This window comes from Molothrus ater, chromosome 9 (assembly GCF_012460135.2).
Source record: "Molothrus ater isolate BHLD 08-10-18 breed brown headed cowbird chromosome 9, BPBGC_Mater_1.1, whole genome shotgun sequence".
NCBI lineage: Eukaryota > Metazoa > Chordata > Aves > Passeriformes > Icteridae > Molothrus > Molothrus ater.
The window spans coordinates 1,185,427-1,209,022 of record NC_050486.2 but is presented as its reverse complement, the minus strand read 5'-3'; the positions used below and the strand labels follow the sequence as shown (position 1 = coordinate 1,209,022).

General features: G+C 59.5%; 4 protein-coding genes across 7 annotated transcripts; all 4 read left to right on the top strand.

Annotated features, from left to right (window-relative positions):
• The first annotated feature begins 8 nt into the window (after window positions 1-8).
• On the top strand, window positions 9-3,179 carry PLPP6 (phospholipid phosphatase 6). The gene is made up of 2 exons (XM_036387826.2): window positions 9-638; window positions 2,387-3,179. Exons 1-2 carry the CDS (start codon window positions 239-241, stop codon window positions 2,755-2,757), a joined length of 771 nt encoding a protein of 256 aa, XP_036243719.1. The 5' UTR covers window positions 9-238; the 3' UTR covers window positions 2,758-3,179.
• A 2,726-nt stretch (window positions 3,180-5,905) lies between these two features.
• Window positions 5,906-10,127, top strand: LOC118689495 (flavin-containing monooxygenase 5-like). 2 transcript variants are annotated; one of them, XM_036387825.2, is made up of 9 exons: window positions 5,906-6,024; window positions 6,464-6,617; window positions 6,819-7,007; window positions 7,084-7,246; window positions 7,493-7,635; window positions 7,977-8,176; window positions 8,448-8,797; window positions 9,038-9,110; window positions 9,327-10,127. In XM_036387825.2, exons 2-9 carry the CDS (start codon window positions 6,486-6,488, stop codon window positions 9,670-9,672), a joined length of 1,596 nt encoding a protein of 531 aa, XP_036243718.1. In that variant the 5' UTR covers window positions 5,906-6,024; window positions 6,464-6,485; the 3' UTR covers window positions 9,673-10,127. The 2 variants fall into 2 exon arrangements, with proteins under 2 accessions (XP_036243718.1, XP_036243717.1); XM_036387824.2 differs by having other exon boundaries at window positions 6,460-6,617.
• A 353-nt stretch (window positions 10,128-10,480) lies between these two features.
• Window positions 10,481-15,454, top strand: LOC118689494 (flavin-containing monooxygenase 5-like). 2 transcript variants are annotated; one of them, XM_036387823.2, is made up of 8 exons: window positions 10,481-10,909; window positions 12,103-12,291; window positions 12,368-12,530; window positions 13,196-13,338; window positions 13,574-13,773; window positions 13,863-14,212; window positions 14,605-14,677; window positions 14,772-15,454. In XM_036387823.2, exons 1-8 carry the CDS (start codon window positions 10,775-10,777, stop codon window positions 15,127-15,129), a joined length of 1,611 nt encoding a protein of 536 aa, XP_036243716.1. In that variant the 5' UTR covers window positions 10,481-10,774; the 3' UTR covers window positions 15,130-15,454. The 2 variants fall into 2 exon arrangements, with proteins under 2 accessions (XP_036243716.1, XP_036243715.1); XM_036387822.1 differs by having other exon boundaries at window positions 10,821-12,291.
• Window positions 15,455-15,736: 282 nt separating this feature from the next.
• Window positions 15,737-23,491, top strand: PRKAB2 (protein kinase AMP-activated non-catalytic subunit beta 2). 2 transcript variants are annotated; one of them, XM_036388121.2, is made up of 8 exons: window positions 15,737-15,766; window positions 18,393-18,570; window positions 18,776-18,942; window positions 19,782-19,875; window positions 20,451-20,571; window positions 21,755-21,888; window positions 22,188-22,256; window positions 22,607-23,491. In XM_036388121.2, exons 2-8 carry the CDS (start codon window positions 18,409-18,411, stop codon window positions 22,682-22,684), a joined length of 825 nt encoding a protein of 274 aa, XP_036244014.1. In that variant the 5' UTR covers window positions 15,737-15,766; window positions 18,393-18,408; the 3' UTR covers window positions 22,685-23,491. The 2 variants fall into 2 exon arrangements, with proteins under 2 accessions (XP_036244014.1, XP_036244016.1); XM_036388123.2 differs by lacking the exon at window positions 15,737-15,766 and having other exon boundaries at window positions 15,926-18,570; window positions 20,451-20,565.
• Window positions 23,492-23,596: the final 105 nt, after the last annotated feature.

Here is a 23,596-nt window from a genome sequence, read left to right as displayed (position 1 = left end):
GGCGGAAGCGGAACAGGAAGCGGAAGCGGCGCCGGGGCCGCCCGGTACCGGGGGACGCGCCGAGAGCGGGGGCACCGCGCCCCGGTCGGGCAGGAGCGCGGGGCGGGGATAACCGGCAGGGCGCGGGGAGGGGGAGACGGAAGCGGCCCGGGCAGGGGGACATGCCGGGCCCCGAGCGGGCCTGGCAGCGGGTGAGCGGTGACCGGCGCCCGCCTCCCGCAGGCCGCCCGCCGTCGCCATGCCGAGCCCCCGGAGCGGCCGCGAGCGGCGCGCCGGCAGCGGCGGCCGCCTGGAGTTCCTGTCGCTGAGCCAGCGCGGGCCCGCCGCCCCCGACAGCCCGTCCCGCCGCAGGGAGCCCGCCGGCGCCGCCGCCGCGCCGCTGCCCGAGGAGGACTGCATGAAGCTGAACCCGTCCTTCGTGGGCATCGCCCTCAGCTCCCTGCTCGCCATCGACCTCTGGGCCTCCAAGCGCCTGGGGGTCTGCGCTGGGGAGGGCTCGGCCTGGGGCAGTGCCCGCCCCCTCATGAAGGTCATCGAGGTGTCGGGGCACGGCATCCCCTGGGTGCTCGGCACCTTCTACGGGCTCTGGCACACTGACAGCTCGGCGGCCAGGGAGGTGCTGCTCAACCTGCTCTTTGGTGAGGCGGGGGCCCGCCCCGGGGCTGGGGAGGGCGACCCGAGGGATGGGGCACAGCTGGGCAAGCCGAAGGCCCGAGAGCACCGGCTGGTTTTGAGCAGCCTGTGCGGGCTCACCCGGGATGCCTGCCGGTGGCAGAGGAGTGACCCCGCGGCCTAAGGGCGTGGTGGCAGCGACACGAGTCACCTGGCACAGCTGGCACCACGCACTGGCAAACTCCCGACTGCAAACTGCTCTCGCGGTTACAAAACGCTCTCGGGGCTGAAGCCTCTCGGCTCCCCACGCTTGGCACAACAGCACGCTCCAGGTGCAGTGTTGAGACACCAGGCCTTTCCCTGAAAAGCTGCTCTGGCACACAGACCCTTGGCTTCCTGCCCACAGGGCCTTCGTGGATTGTTCTGTTCCAGCCAGTGAGGAAACCTGGTTTAAAGCACGACTTTTAATCCTGCGTGCTGTAGTATTTCACACACACACAGAACAGCCTAGATCTATTTAAGAGAATTAATTTTTGCATGTTTAGAAACTGTTATAGCTCTAGGACACCAGACCTTCTCTCTCTTGTTATCTTGTATTAAGTTGCAAATAATTAGGATCTCACATTCAATTTTGAATTGAAATTTGCTTGGTGGGAAATAGGTTTGTGCATCTTTCTCATCCAGCAGCACGTGGTTAAATTGGAGCCCCACAGCAGAACCGGATGCCTCCAGCCTAACCTTTGCTCCAAGGAGAGGTGTCCCAGCACCTCAGTGCTCTGGGCAAGAGCCACCCACCTCCTTGGGGATCTGTTCCTGGGTTGCAGCACCCCTGTGGGGAAGAACGATTCCCTTGTGTCCAACTTGAATTCCCAGATCCTGTGTAGAAAGAGAAAAAGCAATTGATCTAGTTTTACATGTGGAAAAAAAAAATTTGGTCTTAAATGATTAACCAAAGGAAATGAACTGAAGTGACCAAAAGATTTGGTGTCCAGAAATGTGTCTTAGGACAAACAGAAGTTGATCTCTTACACAACAAGAAGTAGCCCTGGCTATGGGTGCTGTGCTAAGCTGAGCTAACAGGGATGGATAAAGCACCCTCTGCCCTAAATGAGAAGCTGCTCTTGCAAAATACTGGCTGAACATTTACCACAGGCGCTTTGCCTCCTCTGTGACAACAGCGTTTAGCCCTCAGGGGCAAGCCACCATAACTTATCCTTGATTCATCTCTTGAGAACCAGAGCAGGGTTAACTTTACCCCCAGCAGCAGGGAGCAGGCAGACCCCAGGAGCCCTGGCAGGCCACCAGCCCTGAGCATTTCCCGCTGACCTGTGCCCAAGGGGAGTGGGTTGATCATTCACCCAGCCAGTTTGACCCTGGTCAGCAGGGCAGACAGCAGTGCAGAGTCAGCACTGCCAGGAAGGGAGCTCTGGGGACTTCATGCCTCTGCTGCCCTCAGATTAAGGAGCAGACTGGCCCCCGAGTCGTGGCAAGATCAGATTCTGCGGAGAGAAAAGCCCTGGGGTGCAGGCTGGGCAGGGCCCTGTCGGCTGTGGCAGGCCAAGGGGCTGCTGGTGCAGGAGGCATGTGTGCAGAGGAGCAGAGCTTGAGGATGTGCTCCTTCTGCTGCAGAAGGCCAAGAGCAGCTGTGTGCTGTGCTCTCCCTGCCTGGGTCTTGCAGCCATGGGGAAAAACATCACCTTCAGGCAGCTTTGACGGCCGATGGCCCTTAGCTGATGGTCCTGCTTTCAGTAACCCCTGTTGCTGTCTCTCCCAGCGTTGCTGCTGGACCTGGTGATGGTGTCGGTGGTGAAGGGGCTCGTCAAGCGGCCGCGGCCCACGCACAACAAGATGGACATGTTCGTCACCATCTCGGTGGACAAGTACTCCTTCCCCTCGGGCCACGCCACCAGGGCCGCTCTCGTCTGCCGCTTCGTGCTGCGCCACCTGGTCCTGGCCGTGCCGCTGCGTGTGCTCGTGGTGCTCTGGGCCCTCATCGTCAGCATCTCCCGGGTCATGCTGGGCAGGCACAACATGACGGACGTACTCTTCGGGCTGCTGCTGGGCTACGCGCTCTACGGCGTGGTGGAGCACTGCTGGCTGTCCCCGGCCACCGCGCCCGCCCTCTTCGCGCTCTGGAGCCGCTGAGCGCCCGCCGGCCTCGGCACAAGGCAGGGGCCGTGTGCTGCCGTTCTGAGCACACACGGGACGGGATTCTGGTGCTGAAGTGGCATCCTGAATCCCGTCAGTCCGGCCAAGACTTCCACACGAGCGGTGCTGCAGGCTCCAGGGCCTGCACTCAGATGTCTGGTGCTGTCCTGCCCTCCCGTGGGCTGCCAGGCAGGGGCTGCGCTGACTGTTCTCTGGTGACCAAAAGCAGTCTCTGCAGAGCCTGGGGAGGGCTCAGCACACCCAGCCGGCAGCTTGCTGCTCATACTGTGAATCTGCATGCTCTCTGGGCACCTGCAATGGCCCATGGTGTACGTGGTAGCTGTGACTCTGCAGAGGTTTCTCTGCAATCACCCCTGTATCTGTATCCTATAAATACACTGATCATGCTGCTGTCGCAAGCATACCCTGCACAGCCTGATCTACAGCACTTGCCTGGAGGGGACCCACAGGGCTCTTTCCTCAGAGGTAGACAGAGCTTTGCCTCCCTAAGCAATCTCTTCCCTATTGCTCTCAATTTAAGTGCTGCACCAAGGCTACATGTCAAGCACATGGCCCCCAGAGTCATTGGGAAAGGAGAGTGGCACTGAAGGGTTGATCATTCAGTGGGCAGCAGTGAGCAGCCCCCAGCAGCAGCCTGCTCCTGAAGCTCTTATCCAGAGCTCCCCAGAGTTCCTTTTGCCCTCCAGAGGGTTTCCAGTTTCTCAGGGGGTACAATGCATTCACAGCAATTCCCAATCAAAAGCATATTCCAGGCTGCAGAGAGAGTCCTGCAAGAGCCAGCCCCTTCCCAGAGCCCAGAAATACACCCAGCCCCAGGTCTGAGCCTTGCTTGCACCTCCTCCAGCAAGAGGCCCTGGCTCTGCCAACCATGGCCACAGCTCCCTGTGCTCCAGGCAGGCTGGCTTTCCTCCCCTGGCACCACTGGCGGCCTGTTTTTCACAGAGGGCTGCTGGTCCTTGGCAGGAGGGGACCACAAGGAGCCTCTCTAATGAGCTAGGGCCGAGACTGAGCCAGAAAATCATAAAACACACTTCAGCAGGGACCACAGCCAGGCAGGGAGTGAGGGCTCTAGACTGAGCTCACATAATCAGCTTCAACAGTGCTCCTGGCACGTCAGTAAAGGGATTGGGCCCAGGTGAGGCTCTTTGTGGTCATTGAGGTCTATTAGTGCACTCAGGCCCTGGCAAAGTGCCAATTAAGTCATATTAAGACCAAGCAGTGTTTAAGTGTGCTGTTCTCCTGGGTGGAGTGTGCAGGAGCAGCCTGATGGCTGCTGGTACGAGCACCCTGTCACTGTCACTTGTACAGGGGCTGAAATGGAAGTGCTTGACATGACAAGGTTCCCCTGGAGATGAGCCCTGACCCAATGACAGGGTGAGACAAGGAAGCTTCCAGGTCTGGGTTGGTGCTGCAGTGACCAAAAAATAATCCCCTGGGTTGCACCGCAGGCCTGGCAGCCAGCTGGGCCAGTCTGGCAATTGCACAGCAGCACCAGGACACTCTGGCCAGCCCTCCTGCCCCAAGGCAGAGGACCAGCCCTGTGGTGGCTGTGGGAGCACAGCCAGGTGGCACACTCTGGGTGGGCAGCGTTGGGTGGGCAGGGCTTGTTGTGCATGTGTGGCTCCCACACATGCGTGTGCCAAAAAGTGGCTCTTGACTCACTTGCATGACACTCCATGAGGCCCTGGTAGCACCCACCATCCCCACTGCACAGCCCTGCTGGGTCACAGGCTGCCTGGCCAGCCTCTCAGCTCTTTTGTGCTTCTCTGCAGCTCCACCAGAGAGACCTTTGCTCTCCATGCTTGTCATCTCCAAGCGTGGGTGCAGCCATGATAGGACAGAGGAGCTTTCTGCCCCACTTGTCCCACAGCATTTCTGCCCACTGTGGAATCCCAGAGCAGACACTGTACAGCAGGCACTGCTGCACACCATCTGCATCCTGGGTGCTTGCCAGGTATGGGGAACTGTGAATTTCCACAGACATCAACCAACCAAATACCAACCTAAACCAAAATGTCATGGCATGCCCCTAGTGCCCGGCAGCACGGTTTTTCTGTACTGAGTCCAGCTACAGGGGGGTAAAGTCCAAGGCTATGCAGCCTCCTGCAGGGAGAAGGGCAAATTCAGAGACAACCTGCACAGAGGTTTCATAGCAACAGCAGAGTGGTAGAGAGCTCAGAGAGCTCCCCAGTACCTGTTGCCCTTGGGCAGTCTGTGCAGAGCTTGCAAGAGCCAGAAGCCAGCCGACAGCAGAGCAGGAAGAGTAGCACTGCCTGTGCTGCCAGCTCTCCATTCCTGTGCTGATCCCTTGCTTGGTAAGATGCTTTTGATGCCTTTTGACAGGCAGGCACAGAGTGTGGGTTGGCAGCTCAGCGTCTCTGCCTCGGGCAGAGATCAGCCCTTGCTGACAGCAAGGGACAGAAAGAGCTTTATTAAGCTTACCGCAAACATACTATGAGTTTTGTAAGGTTAAAACCGCTTCAGCTGCAGACCTTGGCCCTTCTGCCTTACTCAGTTCTCCGCATATGGAAGAGCAAATTTCCCCTGCAGCCTCAGGGGCTGTCTGGCTGTGAGTGTGCCAGGAGCCAGCAGCAAGTTTGGATCCACATGGTCTGTGCCTCCTGCTGTGAGGGACAGCCTTTTCCTTGCTGGTCCCAGCACCCTCACACCAGGGACACCCCAGCAGCGTGGTGCTCCTCTCACCGGGGTTCCACTGGCGCCAAGGACTCTGCTAGCCCAGGGGTGAGCCGTGGCTATGGGGACACTGTGCCGACACGCCCAGGCCAGGGGGACAGGGGATGTGGGCGATCCAGTGCCGGCTGCCACTGGAGCAGCCAGAGCGCTGTGTCACCCCGGGTACCACAATAAGCGGGCGTGGGCTGATCCCGATAATCCTAGGGTCAAAATCCAGGACAGCGCTTGTTTACCAAGCACGCAACCACAAGGATGGGCTGCGCTGCGTGTCCGTGTCCCCGCGCAGCGCCTGGGACGGCTCCTGCGGCCGCCGGCCGAGGCTGCGGCCCCGCCGCTGCCGGAACAGCCGTGCAGGCGGTCGGGAGCCGGCCTTCCTCTCCCCGCGCCCGTGGGAGGAGTGACGGAGGGGGAGGCCCCGCTCCCGGACGCTGCGCATCACCGAGCCAGGCCGCGGGCCGGCCTCACGGGCCGGGGCACCCCGGCAGAGAGCCTCGCACGGCCCCGTGCCCGCCGCCAGCCTTCCCTGGGCTGCTCGTCCCACGGCCGCAGGTCGGTGAAGGGTGTCCCCCGGGCTGCCGGCACCAGCGGGCACCGCGACAGCACTACAGCAATCTCCGCGGGGAAGCGAGAGGGCAAAGGGCAGGCAGGGGGGCTGTCACCCGCGGGGAGGGAGCTGTCGGTCCCCACAGCAGGGCACAGCACTTCAGGCCACCTCCATCGCCGGGACTTGGCATGGGCGCGGAGATTTTGGGGCTCCCTGACAGTCGGTAGGATTTCTCCTCAAGGCGTCCAGAGGCGGCACCACAGTAGTGCAAAACCCAGCACCGGCCAGGTCTACACCTGGCGGGGGACAGCAGTGGCTTTGCACCCGAGACACACTTTTGAGGGGCTGCCTCTGTTGCTTGGGACCTCTTTGAGCAGGCTCAAAGTCTTGCACAGTCGCAGCGCTGGCAGCTCAAGCCCGCTGTCCGACGCTGTCCCCAGGCAGAGAGCCGACGGTGGAGCGCAGCATGGCAAAGAAAGTGGCCATCATCGGCGGGGGCAGCAGCGGGCTGTGCGCCATCAAAGCCTGCCTGCAGGAGGGGCTGCAGCCCGTCTGCTTCGAGAGGACCGGCGACATCGGAGGCCTCTGGAGGTTTGAGGTAAACCCTGCTGGCCTCGAGTCCTGCTTGGGGTCACCACCGCAGGGGTCCGTGGTGGTTATTGGGGCGGCAGCCGGCCATAGTGGGATCCTCTGGGTGAGACTGAGGGCAGGGGCTCCATGAAAAGAGGATCCTCATCAACCCCAGCCATCCTTCCCCATCGTTCCCCGGGCAGCGCTGAGCTGTGCCCCCCTCCCACAGGAGCACCCCGAGGACGGCCGTGCCAGCATCTACCGCTCCGTCATCATCAACACCTCCAAGGAGATGATGTGCTTCAGCGACTTCCCCATCCCTGAGGACTTCCCCAACTACATGCACAACTCCAAGATCATGGAGTACTTCCGCATGTATGCCCAGCACTTCGACCTGCTCCGCCACATCCGCTTCAGGGTGAGGCCTGGGGCCCGAGGGGGAGGTGGCAGCGGGAGCGGGGCACAGGGTGCCTGACGCCGCTGTCCTGTGCCAGACCAGCGTGTGCCGCGTGTCCAAGCGCCCTGACTTCGCCAGCAGCGGGCAGTGGGAGGTGGTGACGGAGAGCGAGGGGAAGCAGGAGGCGGCCGTCTTCGACGCCGTGCTGGTGTGCAGCGGGCACCACACCAACGCTCATCTCCCCCTCAGCTCCTTCCCAGGTACTGCCCTGTACACCAGTGTGAGGAGACACCAGAGACACTAGAAAGCTAGTCCATGCCTGTCCCTATTCTCCCTGCTGCTTTCCCCCCTGGCCCAAACATTTCCCTGCCTTGTTTTGACTCCAGGAGAGCTCCTGTGCTCCCCAGGAGTGCTGTGGTGGGGTAAGGGAGCGTCTCCAGTCTTTAGGGGATGATCCTCCAACCTGGCACCAGGAAGCCAAGCATCCCTCCTCCTTCTGCTCACAGGAATTGAGAAGTTCAAGGGCCACTATCTCCACAGCCGAGACTACAAGGATGCTCAGGCTTTCACAGACAAAAGAGTTGTTGTCATCGGGATTGGGAATTCAGGGTCAGACCTGGCTGTGGAGATCAGCCAAACAGCCCAGCAGGTAAGCAGGAGTAGGGTCCCAGTGGGCAGAATTGCCCCTGTGGGACACTGTCAGCTCTGCAGGGACACCAGGACCAAGGCACTTGCACAGCTGCTTTTCCATGCCAGCACTCGCTGTGTTTGGCAGTGCTGGCTCCTGCCAATCCCAGCTGCCAAGCAACTGAGACTTGGTCCCACTCCCCTGCGAGATGCCAGTCACCAGCTCCCTCTGCCCTCTGGGTCTCAACCCAGTGCTTGGGCAGCAAAAAGCAGAGTGATCCCTGGGCAAGGGCACGTCCCCTGCAGGGCAGCCCTCCCAGGACCACCACTGCCTTCAGGCAGCAATCCTTCTTCCTTGTCTAGGTGTTCCTCAGCACCCGCCGGGGTGCCTGGATCTTCAACCGCGTTGGAGATCAGGGCTACCCCATCGACACCATCTTAACCACCCGCCTGAAGACATTCCTGCAGGGGCTGCTCAGCTCATCCATCACATGCGACTACATGGAGAAGAAGCTGAATGCCAGGTTTGATCACTCACGTTACGGCCTCAAGCCAAAGCACAGGTATCACCAAACATCCCCCCTGCCAAGAAGGGATCCTCTGCCTCTTTCTGTGTCCTGCCCAGCTTGGCCATTCCCTGCTCCCTGTGCTTGGACTGGGTTATTATCTTGTTGTGTCCAGGCAATGCTTAAGGGAGCCACCACTGCCCCTTCCAAGGACTCTTGGAGAGAGCAGTGTAGGGGCAGCTGCCCCAGAGTAGGAAGCAGCAGCTGGAGCAGGACACGGAGCAGAGACACTTCCTTCCCAGCCCTAATGGTTTCTTGTACCTTCCAGGGTCTTTCAACAGCACCCCACTGTCAACGATGATCTGCCCAACCGCATCATTTCGGGCAGGGTGCGGGTGAAGCCAAACATCCAGGAGTTCACAGAGACATCTGCCATCTTTGAGGATGGCACCAGGGAAGATGTCGATGCCATAGTTTTTGCCACAGGATACAGCTTCTCCTTCCCGTTCCTCGAGGGTTGCGTGAAGGTGGTGGAGAACGAGATTCCCCTCTACAAATTCATGTTCCCCCCTGATCTGGAGAAGCCAACACTGGCTTTCATCGGCCTCATCCAGCCCCTAGGAGCCATCATGCCCATCTCAGAGCTCCAGAGTCGCTGGGCCACCCGTGTCTTCAAAGGTAAGTCAGGCAAACCTGCTCTGTGGATGCAGTCCTGGAGTGAGGGCAGTCAGTGAGATGGCCTCTTCTCTGAGAGGCACAGGCACACCCATACCCTGAGCTCCACAGGCTGCTCCTTCCCATCCTGTGGCACTTGGACGTGCCTAAGGTGCGAGCCCACACACCACGGTGGTGCTGGCAGAGGCACAGCACCCAGGCAAGGCCAGCACCACAGTGGCCGCTGTGTCTCATCCTCCCCAGGGCTGAACGAGCTGCCCCTGCAGCACGACATGGAGGCTGACATTGAGCAGAAGAAAGAAGCGATGGCAAAGCGGTAAGATCCCTGCAGGGATGCCTTAGGCACAGCTGCTCATGGGCATCCATCCTGTCCCATGGATGTGTCCTGGCACATTTCTGTGTGCCAACAGAGGGCAGGGATGTCATTGGCCACACTACCCACAGTCCAGTCTGTCCAATACCGCCTTCCTGGTGTGCAGGGTACCTGCCAGCTCTGATTTCAGCACCTACCTGCCCTCCTCCCTGCCCACAGGTACGTGAAGAGCCAGCGGCACACCATCCAGGTGGATTACATCCCTTACATGGACGAGCTCGCCCACCAGCTGGGGGTCAAGCCCAACCTGCTCTCCCTGTTCCTCATGGACCCCAGGCTGGCCATGGAGGTGGCCTTCGGTCCGTGCACGCCGTACCAGTACCGGCTGCGGGGCCCGGGCGCGTGGGAGGGTGCCAGGGAAGCCATCCTCACCCAGCAGCAGCGCATCCTCAAGCCCCTGCAGACACGACCCGTGGAAGAGAGCACCTCAGCCCCTGCCATGCCCCTCATCTTCAAGCTGATCGGGGCCGTGGCCATCCTGGCAGCCATTTTTGCTTACTTGTAGGTGCCCTGCAAGCGCAGGAAGGAAGGCTTTTGTCCTGGGGTGACTCCCTTAACCAGGACAGCTTTGCAATGTGCTGTAGGACTGGCTGGCCACCCCTGCCCCTTGGCAGCCTCTGGTGGCAGAAACCTTCCTGCTGCCTGGCACGGCCCAGCTGTGACCACACCATGAACTAGGGATGCACAGAGCCTCCCCAGCTGCCAAAACAATGCTTGGGCTCCTGCTCTGCACCTCCCCTTGGGGAATGCTGTCATGGACAGAGGAGGAAACCTGCTCACTGCAGGCTAAATTCCAGTCCCTCTCAGCCAGCGCTCTGGGCTTTTCTGTCCCCTGTAACCCAGCCATGCCAATTTTGCCACACACACACCAGAGCTAAGCAGCAAAGGCACAGCACACTTTCTAAGTGGATAAATGCAATAAACAGCCAAGTGTCTGTCCTGCTACTGCCACCGTCACGATCCTCCGTGTACTGTGGGAATGCTCATGGGTTTGAGATCAGCCTTGTAGCACTGGCCTATTACACCATAGGCTGACGTGCACACATGCTCCACAGCAAGACAGCCTCTCCCAAGGTGTGTCCTGCCACAGTGGGTCCTGGTGGTCACAAGGCACAGCTCAGTGCCACCCTGGTGACCTGCACACAGCTCCTCCAGAAGGTGGCTGGGTGGGCTGGGGACCCAGAGTGGGTAAAGGGTGTGGGTCCTGTCCATCAGATGCCTGGGCTGGTCATGCCAGCGCCCCCCCCCCCACCCCATCCCCTAGGTTTGTCTTCCACGCCACAACCTGCTGAAATCCAAAGCATAGCCACATCTCTGCCCTGCCCAGGAAGTCCTGGGGCACTGTTGGCATCATTAAATGCTTACAGAACTTAGTGCACCTCTTGCAGAGGGCAGGGCAGGCCAAGAGGTGTGGCAAGGAGGTAAGAGAAACCTGTAGATCATGTCTGGAAGAACATCTTGTGACACCTTGGCCACCCACAGGAAATATAGGGACAGTCACCCTCAAAACGATCAGCAGTGGGCAGCCTCCCTTGAGGGACGCGCCTGGCTCTGCACCTCCTGGCCACAGCTTCTCCCACACCCCTGTCACCACCACACCGGGGGACATGGCTGCTCGGAGAGTGGCCGTCATTGGTGCCGGCGCCTCCGGCCTGTGCGCCCTGAAATGCTGCCTGGATGAGGGGCTGGAGCCCACCTGCTTTGAGAGGAGCAAGGACATCGGGGGGCTCTGGCGCTTCGAGGTAAGCCCCGAGCAGCCAGGCTGCTCCTTGGCAGCAGCACGGACGGGCTCGGCATCGGTCCTTGGCAGATCACCGTGCACCGTTCCCCTGCTTTGCATGCGTGCGGCAGGCAGCTTTCCAAGGGAAACCAAGGAAAGTAAAAGTGGTTTGGCAGCGCAGTACCAGCTGGTGTGCCAGGCACATAGGACCCAGCTCCTGCTCACCAGCAGCAGGATGAAGCCTCCCCAAGGACTTCAATCCATGGCTTGCTCCCCCAGCGTAGATTTCCCCTTTCCCATTCCTCCTTTCCCAATCTCATCCACACCTTCCTCTGCTATTTTGCTCTTGGTCACTCCCAGCCCTTGCCTGCCTATCTTATCTGACTCCACAGTCTGTACCTGTCCTGCCCAACACTTGCCTACCTATCTTGTTTTATCTGACCCCACTGTTTGTCCCCGTTCTGCCCAGCCCTTTCCTGGAATCATGGTTGCTCCTCTTTCTGCTTCTGTGCCACTCACCCACACAGAGATACCGTGTCCTGCCTTTTCTGTGCCTTGGCTCTCCCTGCCTTGGAGCCATCCTGGAGCTTATCTCTGCCCCCACCTAATGAAGCTGCTGACTTTAATCCCATGGACCCACCAACAAAATGACCAGTGTTTCCACCATGCTCTGATATGCATGTGGGAGAGCCCTGGGGAAAAACAGGTGGCATCATGTCAGAGTGGGGTCTGGGGTGGATGTGTCACAGTCCACTAGTTCTACCTGTGGTGGGTCAGGGGCAGGGTTGGTGGAGCAGAACCAGAGCAGCAGCATCCAGCTATCGAGGCACAGACCTGGTAAGCAGGAGCAACCACTCAGCAGGAAGCACTGGAGCTGCCTCCACAACTGGTGAGACCTGATGTGGCAGCCAGGGCAGCAGCACCACAGGAGCTTTGGGAATGCACTGCCTCATAGGGGCAAGGAGTGGAAGTGGGGAATCTGAGGCACAAGACCACCATGACCCACTGTCACCACTGCCTGGCTCCCACCAGTCCAGAGATACAGCCCTGGTTTTTGGGGTGGGGGGTCTCAACCACAGGAGAGTTGCTGGGTGGAGGGATGGGTGCTACAACAGCCTGTGGCTTAATCCTGCACCCATGGGGGACGTGCCAGGCGGGACAGGCAGGTGGCCCATCATTGCCCGGGCAGCGCTGAGCTGTGCCCCCCTCCCACAGGAGCACCCCGAGGACGGCCGTGCCAGCATCTACCGCTCCGTCATCATCAACACCTCCAAGGAGATGATGTGCTTCAGCGACTTCCCCATCCCTGAGGACTTCCCCAACTACATGCACAACTCCAAGATCATGGAGTACTTCCGCATGTACGCCCAGCACTTCGACCTGCTCCGCCACATCCGCTTCAGGGTGAGGCCTGGGGCCCGAGGGGGAGGTGGCAGCGGGAGCGGGGCACAGGGTGCCTGACGCCGCTGTCCTGTGCCAGACCAGCGTGTGCCGCGTGTCCAAGCGCCCCGACTTCGCCAGCAGCGGGCAGTGGGAGGTGGTGACGGAGAGCGAGGGGAAGCAGGAGGCGGCCGTCTTCGACGCCGTGCTGGTGTGCAGCGGGCACCACACCAACGCTCATCTCCCCCTCAGCTCCTTCCCAGGTACTGCCTGTGGGCTGCTTGCCCGCTCCCTAGCATCCCTAAATGCCTCTGCAGTTTTAACACACTAGGTGGGATCACAAGAGTGTCCAAAGCATCCTGCTGGCAGATGTCACCGCTGCCAGCGTGCCTCTCCCACCTGACACAGGCTCCCTCCCCATGCTGCTGGCCAAGCACCTGCTGGGCCCTCCAGCTCCTCACCAAGGCTGGAGGGCTCAGCACTGGTGGTGGTCTTGCCTCTGGGTGCCAGAGGAAAATGCCTGGAGAGCTTTCAGCTGTGGAGGCCCTCTTTGGCTGGGGAACAGGCTGGAGCACACTGTCCACCAGGGTCTGGCAAGATGGCACAGACCCTGGTTGTTCCTCTACTGGCAATGCATGGCACCAGACACGATCTGCAGCAGAATTTTGGGATGGAAGCATGGAATTCTCCAGTCCAAGCCCTGTTCCAAGCCAGGCTAGTCCCAAAGCCAGAGCAGGATGCTCAGGGCTAACCTATCTTCCATGCTGGTGATGCCACCACCTCTCTGGGCCCTACTCCAGGGCTGCATAACTCCGGTTGGTCACACTGATGCTAGCTTGTTCCCAAAACACACCACCAGTCTGAACAGGGGGCAGCCACCCTCCTGTTCCCACATCCCAGCCCAGCATGGCTTCCCTCTCTCTTCCAGGGCTGGAGAAGTTTGAGGGCTGCTACCTGCACAGCCGGGACTACAAGAACCCTCAGCCTTTTTTTGGAAAACGAGTGGTCGTTGTTGGCATTGGGAATTCAGGCATCGATATCGCAGTGGAGCTGAGCCACACAGCCAAGCAGGTGTGCTGGGAGAGCTCACAGGGACGGAACCCCAGAGGGGGGGATCATCACCCACCATCCCCCGTGGGCTCCCCAACCTCCAGCACCTGGCACAAGCACCCTGTCCCCTCTCTGTGGGGGTGGCTACTGTGGTCCCAGTAGCTGTGCTGGCTTCCCTGTCCCTGGAGCACAGCAGGGGCCCAGCCCAGTCTTGAACATGCTGCCATGCCACCACCTCTCTTCACCTTCCTTCCAGGTTTTCCTCAGCACCAGGCGTGGGTCCTGGGTGCTGCACCGGGTGGCAGACAATGGGTACCCCTTTGATGTCAGCTATGCCAGTCGCTTTCTGCACCTCATCCAGAACCTGGTGCCTAAAAGTATCATGAATTCCTTAATGGAGTGGAAGCTGAATGCCCGCTTTGACCACACACTCTATGGCCTAAAGCCCAAGCATGGGTGAGCACCCCAGCAGCACCCCACGTACCTGCTCCAGCAATGCCCATCCCCCTGCCAGGACCTGAGCGAGGTCTGTCTGTGCCTTCCAGGGTCCTTGACACACACCCCACGGTCAACGATGACCTGCCCAACCGCATCATTTCAGGCAGGGTGCGGGTGAAGCCAAACATCCAGGAGTTCACAGAGACATCTGCCATCTTTGAGGATGGCACCAGGGAAGATGTCGATGCCATAGTTTTTGCCACAGGATACAGCTTCTCCTTCCCGTTCCTCGAGGGGTGCGTGAAGGTGGTGGAGAACGAGATTCCCCTCTACAAATTCATGTTCCCCCCTGATCTGGAGAAGCCAACACTGGCTTTCATCGGCCTCATCCAGCCCTGGGGAGCCATCATGCCCATCTCAGAGCTCCAGAGTCGCTTGGCCATCTACGTCTTCAAAGGTAAGTCAGTTTGGGGGATGCAGCTGGGCTCCCCCAGCCATGCTAAGACTGAGTTATTGCTGGTGGCATCCCCTCACATGCTGCCTCTCCGGACTCACCTTTTTATCCTCCTTTTGCTTCTTCATGAGGACAAAACCCCATTTTGCATTTTTCTACGGCTCTTGCACTGTTCTTCTCTTGTGAGGGTCACTAATTAGTCCTGTTGCCTGCAACCATATTCTCCCTTTCCTTTCCTGCTATTATTTTCTTTGCCCATGTCTCCCACTTGCTCCTGACGTAGTGGCACGTCCCAAAAGCCCCACGTGCAAACAGGGGCCAGGCTGGGCTGCAGAGCCATCCAGACTATGGCAGGAGCACAGCCCACCCTCCAGCTCCAGCCTCCTTTTGCCCAGGGCTGCAGGGCCTGCCACCACCCGCCGACATGCTGGCCGAAATCACACAAACCAAGCAGAGAATGGCTGAGCGGTAAGGCCCCGGCGCAGCACGGCGCTGCCACCCTCACCCCCGGTGCTGCCCGTGCCAAACCCTCCCGCCGTTCTCCCTCTCTCGCTGCCCGCAGGTACGTGAAGAGCCAGCGGCACACCATCCAGGTGGATTACATCCCTTACATGGACGAGCTCGCCCTCCAGCTGGGGGTCAAGCCCAACCTGCTCTCCCTGTTCCTCACGGACCCCAGGCTGGCCATGGAGGTGGCCTTCGGTCCGTGCACGCCGTACCAGTACCGGCTGCGGGGCCCGGGTGCGTGGGCGGGAGCCAGGGCCGCCATCCTGAGCCAGCGGCAGCGCGTGGTCAGCGCCCTGCAGCCGCGGGCCGCCCGCCGCCCCGCCCGGCCCAGCGCCCTGCCCCACGTCCTCACGGTGCTCTTCAGCATCGGCATGATCGTGGCCACCCTCGTCTACGTCTCGCTCTCTGCTTAGCCTAAAGGGAAGGAGACAGCGGGTGCTGCCGGCAGTCTTCTCCTTTTCCCTTGGGCTTTCCCTCGCTAGCTGCGCCGGAGCACGGAGGGAGCCGTTCCTTGAAGGTGCAGGCTGGTCTATTGCGCTTTCCCTCTGTGATACCACCGAGTCTGCTCACGGGCTGCTCTGGGAGCAGCTCCCTAAGTCCTGGCTCGGCAGCCCCACGAGCTCTATCTATGGGTTAGGTCACAGAGGTGGTGGAGGAACTGGGAACGTGCCCAAGCGGGGGCCTCGGGAAAAGGCAATAAAGCTTGTCTCCGTGCCGCGGGGACCGGACAGCACAGTGCCTGGCTGCGTCAGTCTGAGCTCCATCCTGGGGGTCCCGCCGGTACCCCGCAGCCCCCTCAGCCCGGCCCGCAGCAGACATGGCCGCCGGCCGCTGAGGCGACGCGGCCCCCGCCCCGCGCGCCCGTGCCAGCGGCGGGCCGGCCGCCCGCAGCAAACATGGCGGGTGCCCGGCGGCGGGGCCGCGGGTCGGGGGCGGGGCGCGGCCGCGGAGCGCGGCGGGGGCGGGTCAGAGCGCCCCGCAGCGGCCGGCGGGGGGTGGCGCCATCTTGGACGGAGGCGGAGAGCGGGGCGGCGGCGGCGGCAGCGGCAGGTGGGGTCGGGCCGGGCCCGGGCCCGGGGACGGCGGGGCGGGTGTCACGGGTGGGGGTGAGGGTGTCGGCTCCCCGGGCGCCGCTGCGGGAGGCGGTGGGTGAGGCGTGGCCGCGCGTCCCCGCGGTGTAGCGGTGTCCTGGACCCCGCAGCGGGCAGACCCCGTCTGGCAGCCCCTCGGGAGGGCCCGGCCCTGCCGGTGTGTCCCGCTCCTCCCCCGGGCCTCGGCAGACCCGCGGCTGCCCGTGGGCCGAGCCCGCCGTGACAGCCCCGCCACCGCCTCCGCCGAGCAGAGCCCCAGCCCCAGCCCTGCCTGCTCGGAGGCAGATTTTCCGCCCCCGCTTACCCAGCTCATCCCCTTAACCTTACGGCGAGCTCAGGGCTCAGCTCTGGTTCCCGTCTCCGAAAGAGGGAGAGTCCGGGCGGATCCGGCTTCCCCGGGTGGTGTCAGCCCGGCGAGATGCTGGACCCCATCCCTCCCTCAGAGCCCCCGGGAATGAATGCCTGCCGGTGCTCCCGGACAGACCCCATCCCTCCCTCAGAGCCCTGGGAATGAATGCCTGCCAGTGCTCCCGGTGCTCCCGGACAGACCCCATCCCATCCCTCTTGCAGAAGCCCCTTCGGGCTGCCTGCCAGTGCTTCCCAGTGCGGTCACTGGCCGGGTGGGAGGCAGCAAGGGTGGCACATCCCGGGGAGGGGAATGGGTGTAATTCACATGTTGTTTTCCACATGAGAAGCTGGGGCTGGCTGGAGCCGAAGGGCCCTGGTGATGGGGCAGGCAGGCAGGGGCTCGCTGCCAGACTGGGATGTACGGAGATGTTGTGGAGGTTTGCTGGGGCTGTGGTGTGGGCAGCATTTCTATCCTTGACTTGGGTGTACCTGTGTCACACCATCTCCCTGTGCTACAAGGGCTGGCCTGGATGCAGGAGGGTTTGAGCTGTAAAAGTTAATTCAGCAAAGCCAGGTATTTCAGGCTGTGCACAAAGACCTGTCCTGACACAGGCCGGGTGCCTGTGTGTGTGATGCAGGGGATGCAGATGGCACACGCCAGACAGGAACCTGGGATAAACCTCAGGGATTGTTTGGAGAGCGTAACCTGTAAGGGACAGAGGGACTGGAATACTTTTAGAGAAGAGAAAGGGAAGCTTCACACCTGGTAACATCTGCACATATCTCCCAGGTCTGTCCTGCTACAAGGGAAGTTGAGCCTTTCCCACCTTCCTCCCTATAGATGAGAAGTAAGGGAGCCTCAGTGGAGATACTGGAGAGGAAACTCCTCAGCAGCAGGTCTGGTGGTACAGGAGCAGTTTTTGTGAGGAGCTGTCTGAGCCTCTGCAGAGCAGAGGGGAAAGATGTCAGAGCAAGAGGTGCAGCTCATTTGACCTGGATCTTCAGGTGTACTTGATCTGCACTGAGAGGGGTGAGGGTATGGCTTAGCTGCCCACATGAGCTGTCTTTTAGCCCTCAGGATTTAAGAAATACTGTAGTAATTGCTCCATAATGTTCTAAAGCCTGGCTTTGGCTGGCAGCCTCACTTGGCACCTTTCATATAACTTGATCTTTTAAACAAACCTCCAAATGTCACAAGTGAGCACATGAAGCAAGGCTGGCTGTCCCCTTGCTTGCTCTGCAGATCCCACAGTAAGCTGAAAGCTGCAAAATAAGCCTGGAAGTGGGCAAAAACCCCAGTCCATCTCAGCTCCTGGAAAGAGGGTAAGGCCTGAAGAGTCCTGTGTAGCTTGCAGTGACTTTGTTGTTTATCCTAAAAGGCGTGTGGTTGTTCATGGCTTGGTCAGTTGTGTTTTGCTTTCTCTGCGCTGGGTGAGATTGGGCATGGGGGCCATCTCCAGCTGCAGAGGGACACTGAGGTGGCCAGGGCCCTTCCCTCACCGTGTCCCTGCAGAGAGCTGGGCAGGTGCTGGCTAGGTGACAACAAATGGTCCTCCTTGCTGTGCTGTGCTGTGCTGTGCTGCAGCTGACACGGTGACTTGCCTGGTGAATCATAAGTGAATGCTGCTGAGAGCTGAGCTTTTTGCAGACACCACAGCATTAGCCCTGCTCCTTGGACAAGCTCCAGCCTGGGCGATTCCATTCGGACACTTTAAATGCTCCCTGTCGCCTTTGCAGGCACAAGGCTCTGCTCTTCTGCCTGCGAGCTCTCGGAGACTTGTTGGGAGCTGTAAAACAGCTGCTACTTTCACTCCCTGGCTGTTTTCTTGCTGGGTTGTCTGTAGAGCTGACTGCAGGACTGTGAAAGAGGCTCTGTTAACACCAGGCAGTTGATTTGACAATAAAGGTTGGCTTTATTTTTCCCATCAGCTCTACTCTCTTGGGTGCCAAGGGTTGATGTGGGACACAGGTGAAGTCGTATTGGTTTTGGAGTCTTAACAATTACCAGCTTAGCTAGAGTTATGGTTTTAAGGATGTGGCTATAATTAGGTCAAGCTGTTTGTTTGTTGCATTCCCATTCAGCTCCCAAACTTGGTAGTGGAAATGAACTTGGGGCCTTTTTTAGGGTTGCTGTTCATCTCCACTGGCAAAGAACATTTGGGAGACGGCTCTTTTGCTCCTCTCCTTGCTGCCAGGGCCGTGGGCAAAGGCAGAGTGTTGTTGTGTGTCCCTGCCAGGGGCTGCTGAGGGGCCATGGGGAACACCACCAGCGAGCGGGTGTCAGGGGAGCGCCATGGCTCCAAGTCCCAGCGCTCCGACGGCTCCGGTGCCTCCCACCCCGCCAAGGAGCACCCGCACAAGATCATGGTGGGCAGCACCGACGACCCCAGCGTCTTCAGCTCCCACGACTCCAAGGTAGGGGCTGGCTGCTGCCTTCCCTGCCTGCCCTCCAGAGCCTCAGCACACTGCCTGTGTGTGGGGCTGTGCTTCCAGCCGTGCCAGGCGTCTCTGGGGAGCTGGGGGCCTGGAGGAGCTCTGTGGTGCTCCTGTGTGTGGCTGGTAGAGGCCAGCTGTGTGAATGTGTTCATTCGGTCACATCTCTCTGGTTTTCTTTGCCCAGATTCCTGGGGACAAGGAGTTTGTGTCATGGCAGCCAGACCTGGAGGAGTCAGTGAAACCATCCCAACAGGCTCGTCCCACTGTCATACGCTGGGCTGATGGAGGCAAGGAGGTCTTCATCTCCGGATCCTTCAACAACTGGAGCACCAAGATCCCACTCATCAAGAGGTAGCCAGTCCCTCAAGTCATTTACTCTATGTTCATGTCTGCTCCAGAGCAGAGAACATTTTCCTTTGCTCTCTTGGCTTTTCTCTGCTCACTCAAGCTGTGGGTCTGAGGCAAATACATAGTCAGCTCCATCCCTGCATGGTGCTGCAGGGACAGTGGGAAGTTGTGAAACAGGGACAGGATGGGATGGGCCACTTTGCTTGCCCAGCTGGATGTCACACAGCAGCCAGTGCTGGCAGCAGAGCCCTGCCCAGGTATGCAGCAGCCCTCTGGAAGCTGTCAGCTCTTCCCTTGGCTGCAGCATTAGCCCATGCCTAGTTGTATGGCTGCCAGTGGGTGTTAGTTGTTTGTCCCTCACATATCTTCCTGCCCTAATGATGTTCTCACTGTTCTGCAGCACATCTGTGACTTACATGGAAGCTCATGTAGGACTCTAGCAATTAATCTGGAATGAGTTTATCTCAATTTCAGATTTGACAAACAGAGCTGTCCCACTTGCTCTTGTCCTGCTGTGCCAGCACAGGGCAGGAGCTTTGCCCACGTGTTCTTCGTAGCCTGTCTTGCGCAGGGTGTCTGTCACCTCCACTTTCTCGGGGCACAGAGGGCGGGACTGGCACTTGCAGCTGGAATGCCAGGGCTTTGAGCCATGGAATGCTCAAAGGAGCATTGGAATGCTGGTGCCTGTCGTGGCCATGCCTTGGGTCACTGATGATGAGCAAGTCTGACCCTGCATGAGGGGTAGAGGGGCTGGGCAGTGCTGGTTCCTAGGGCCCCATGGAAGAGCAGCATTCAGAGCATCAACAGGCTGATGCCTTTGCACATCTGTTCTCTCTGCACAGCCACAATGACTTTGTTGCTATCCTGGACCTTCCAGAAGGAGAGCACCAGTACAAATTTTTTGTGGATGGCCAGTGGGTTCACGATCCATCAGAGGTAATGCTCCAAGCTTTATCCCTTCAGATCTTGTCTTCTTCAGGGAACTAGACAGGATGTAACTGCAGCAGAGGGGGAACAGGGAGAGCAGAGACTGTCTCCTGAAACAAAAGGCACACCTCCATCCCCTGAGTCATTTCAGAGGCTGCTTCCTCTGGACGTAGTCATGATTTATGGGGAAGCATTGGGAAAGGGCAGGGAAATGCCAGAAGGCCGTCACGTCCCACTGAGAATTGGCAATGGGAAGATGGGCCATGAGGTCAGCACTCACTTACAGGTTCTCTTCCAAACTGAATCATGGGGGAGCAGCATGGGAAGGACAACACACCTACCCATGGGCATGTAGCAGGATGGAGGATGGAAATAGGAGGTGATGTAGGAGTCTGTGATAAAGGAAAATCCTCCCGGGGTAAACAGCAGAGGTCTACAAGTGTAGGACAGAGAGGGACACCAGCCTCCTGTGCTCAGAGGTAGTGTTGCAGCAAAGACAGCTTGGGCTGGGAGGATCTAGGAAGCACTGAATGTGCCTCAGTTGGAGCTGAACATAGAAAGATTCTCACTCCAGTTCTTTCCAGCCTGTGGTTACCAGCCAGATGGGGACGATAAACAACCTCATCCACGTCAAGAAGTCTGACTTCGAGGTGTTTGATGCGTTGAAGGTGGATTCCCTGGAAAGCTCAGAAACCTCAGGTCGGGGTGAGTTTTGTGGCATTAGAGCTTTGCATGTGCTATTTCCCACCTCCTCTGCTCTGAGACTCCCTGCTCTGGGTGCACAGACCCCCTGGGCAGAGGTGTGAGCCTTCACTGGGGATGAGCAGTGTTGGGCAGCGTGTCCTCCTCAGCCCACAGCTGAGGCCTCATCCCTCTGGAGAGGCTGTGTTGGTGTAACTTGTTCTGTGCTAGCACCATCCCAGAGCAGAGCTGCTGCAGTGCGTGGCTGAGGGAGCCATTTCAGACTGGGAAATGCCAGGAACATCAGCCCTTTCTGTCTGATCAACTGTAAGTCATCTGATCCAGGGTACAAGCTAGGTGATAGCAGGATCCAGTTTATTTTCAGCACCTACTCTTGGTTTTCATGCCAAGGTAATTTGTACCAGTGCTAGCACATTGCAAACCTCCCTGTCTGCTTGTGTTACAGCAGCAGGTTGGGTTACCACACAGGCACTGGTGGTGCTGGCTCAGTGTGAAATGCTGGCAGGAAGCTCAGTCGTGTGTGTGTCCCTGGTACAGCCCCATCTCAGGTACAGCTCAGCTTCATGTCCTTTCCCAGCCTGGGCAAGAGAGGCTCTGCTGGAGAGAAGCCAGCAAGCAGCAGCAGCCCAAGGAGATGGAGCCCTTCTGGGGGCTGGCTGTTCCCAAAGGTTCAGATCAGATGTGGCTGGGAGATGTGGCCAGTCCAGCTTTCAGTGACCACAAGCTCCTGAGGTCCCTCCCCTGTTTGGAACAGCTGCTCAGTGTAGAGTTCCTGTTTGCCTTCCCTGGACCTCCTCATCAGGCAGCACCTAGAGCAGCCTGCTCCCCGTGCCCCTGCTGCTGAGGGCACAGCTCTGGAGCATGCCAGCTGCTTCCTGCAGGGAGAGGGACCTGGCTGAGCCATGTGCTTGAGGGGTCTTGTGATGGGTAACATGGGGTGCCTGTGTTGTGTCAGTGCATGTACCAGCTTACAGCCCTGCTTGGAATTGCCATGGGCTCACCCAGCTGCTTTTTCTGCTGTGAAAAGGCTGACCTGTTGCTATAGAATAGATCTCTGCCCATGGCTTGTGGAGGATGTTTGTGCTTGAAAGACCTTGCTGAGTCCTTCTCAGCTTCTTGGGAGCTGCTCTGTGCTCGCCCATCCTGCTTCAGTCATTTCATGTCTCTGCCTTTGTCTTGTCTCTAGATTTATCCAGCTCCCCACCGGGACCTTATGGCCAGGAGATGTACGTGTACCGGCCTGAAGAGCGCTTCAAATCCCCACCCATCCTCCCACCCCACCTCCTCCAGGTCATCCTCAACAAGGACACCAACATCTCGGTGTGTACCAGCATACTGCCCACTGACAGAGCCACACTGGGGTCACAAAGGGAGTCCTGTTGGCAGGGAGCCTGGGCTGCCCTTGGCTGGGGTCTAGCCCTTGGCATTTCCTAGGAAAAGTGTCACTTGTCCCATTTTCCACACTGATTTGGCCTCTGGTGCTTAGCTGAGCTCTGTGCCTGTTCAGAACAGCCAGAGGCAGTGTTAGCTCAAGCTGCCTGAGACAGCAGCTCCCTGTGCTGGCAGGGGCGGGGGGATCAGGGCTCTGCTGTTCCCCTGTGACACTCCTCTCCTCGTAGTGTGACCCAGCCCTGCTGCCCGAGCCCAACCACGTCATGCTCAATCACCTCTACGCACTCTCCATCAAGGTAAGCACAGGTCCCACAAGGCTGCAGGTGTGGAGCTGCTCTGGCTCCCAGGAGCCTGCAGCACCTGCAGGGAGCAGAACCTGCTCAGCTGGGGGTGCAGATGGGAGCTGGCTGCCTGGTGAGGGGTGGCGCGCACAGGGGCAGAGGGTGTGACCTCCTGACAATTCCCTTCAGCCGCCTCCCTGCAGCATGGGGGAGCTAAGCATGGATCAGACCCTGCCCTAGCTCTGCCCCGCTGCCCTGTTGTGCATTGGACTGGCTGTGGGAGTGGGGGCAGCAGGGACAGGCTGGGGCAGCTCCCTGAGCCCCAGGGGTGCCCTGGCCCCAGGTGCTGACGCTGTCTCCCTCAGGATGGCGTGATGGTGCTCAGTGCCACGCACCGCTACAAGAAGAAGTACGTCACCACGCTGCTGTACAAGCCCATCTGAGCCAGGCCTCACACGCTCCCCACGCAGGACACCAAACGCCGCTTGTCTGCACACACTGGGCCACGGGACTGTGTGACAACTGGCCACTGGCTCCAGCCTCCAACCTGGCAGGGACGCGGGCCCCGGCAACAAGCTCAGGGCCACTGGGGCCTGTGACGCTGTCCCATCCTACCGGCGTGGTTCAGCCCTTGGTTTCCACCCACCTGCAGCTTCCCTTGGCTTCTGTGAGTCTCTGGGACCACTTTGCTGCTCACCAGAACAGCCCTTCCTCACGCCCAACACGAAAAGGGCTTCACCCTGCCTGTCTTCTCCAACCTGTGAGGGCCTCAAGGTGGTCCTGGCACTGCACCCAGTCCACGCTCCAGGAACACATCCTGTTCTTCTGAAGGTTGTGCTGCTGCCCTGGTGCTGAATCTCCAAGGCCACCTTGTCTGCTAGGGGCTCTGTGACACTCCAGCCTGACATCTGCCCCCTGTTCCACAGCCCTGGCTGTGGGGCTGCCCCTCAGCTTTTTTGAACCTCCGCGAGGTTCAGCGTCGAGCCAGCATGATGGACAGTAGAGCTGGACCCAGCCACTCTTACCTGCTGCTGTGAGAGCACCATCAAGGACTGCGATGCCCTGTCCCCAATATCAGCTGCTTCTGTGGGACAAGGCTGACTTTGTCACAGCCAGAGGGGCACTGGCACATGCCCTGGGAAGAGCAGAGCCGGGCAGGCACTCCAGGACCCCGGCTGCACCGCCTGCTGCCGCAGCAGTGCCGTGGGACAGGGGGTTCTCTATTTATTACAGTATTTATTGTTCTCGGTGCTGCTTGCCTGGTGTTGGAGAGGAGGTCCAGAAGAGGAGGAAAGGGAGCACCCAGTGCAGCACAGAGCTGTCCTTGGGTTGTTAAGGTAGGGCACAGAGCCACC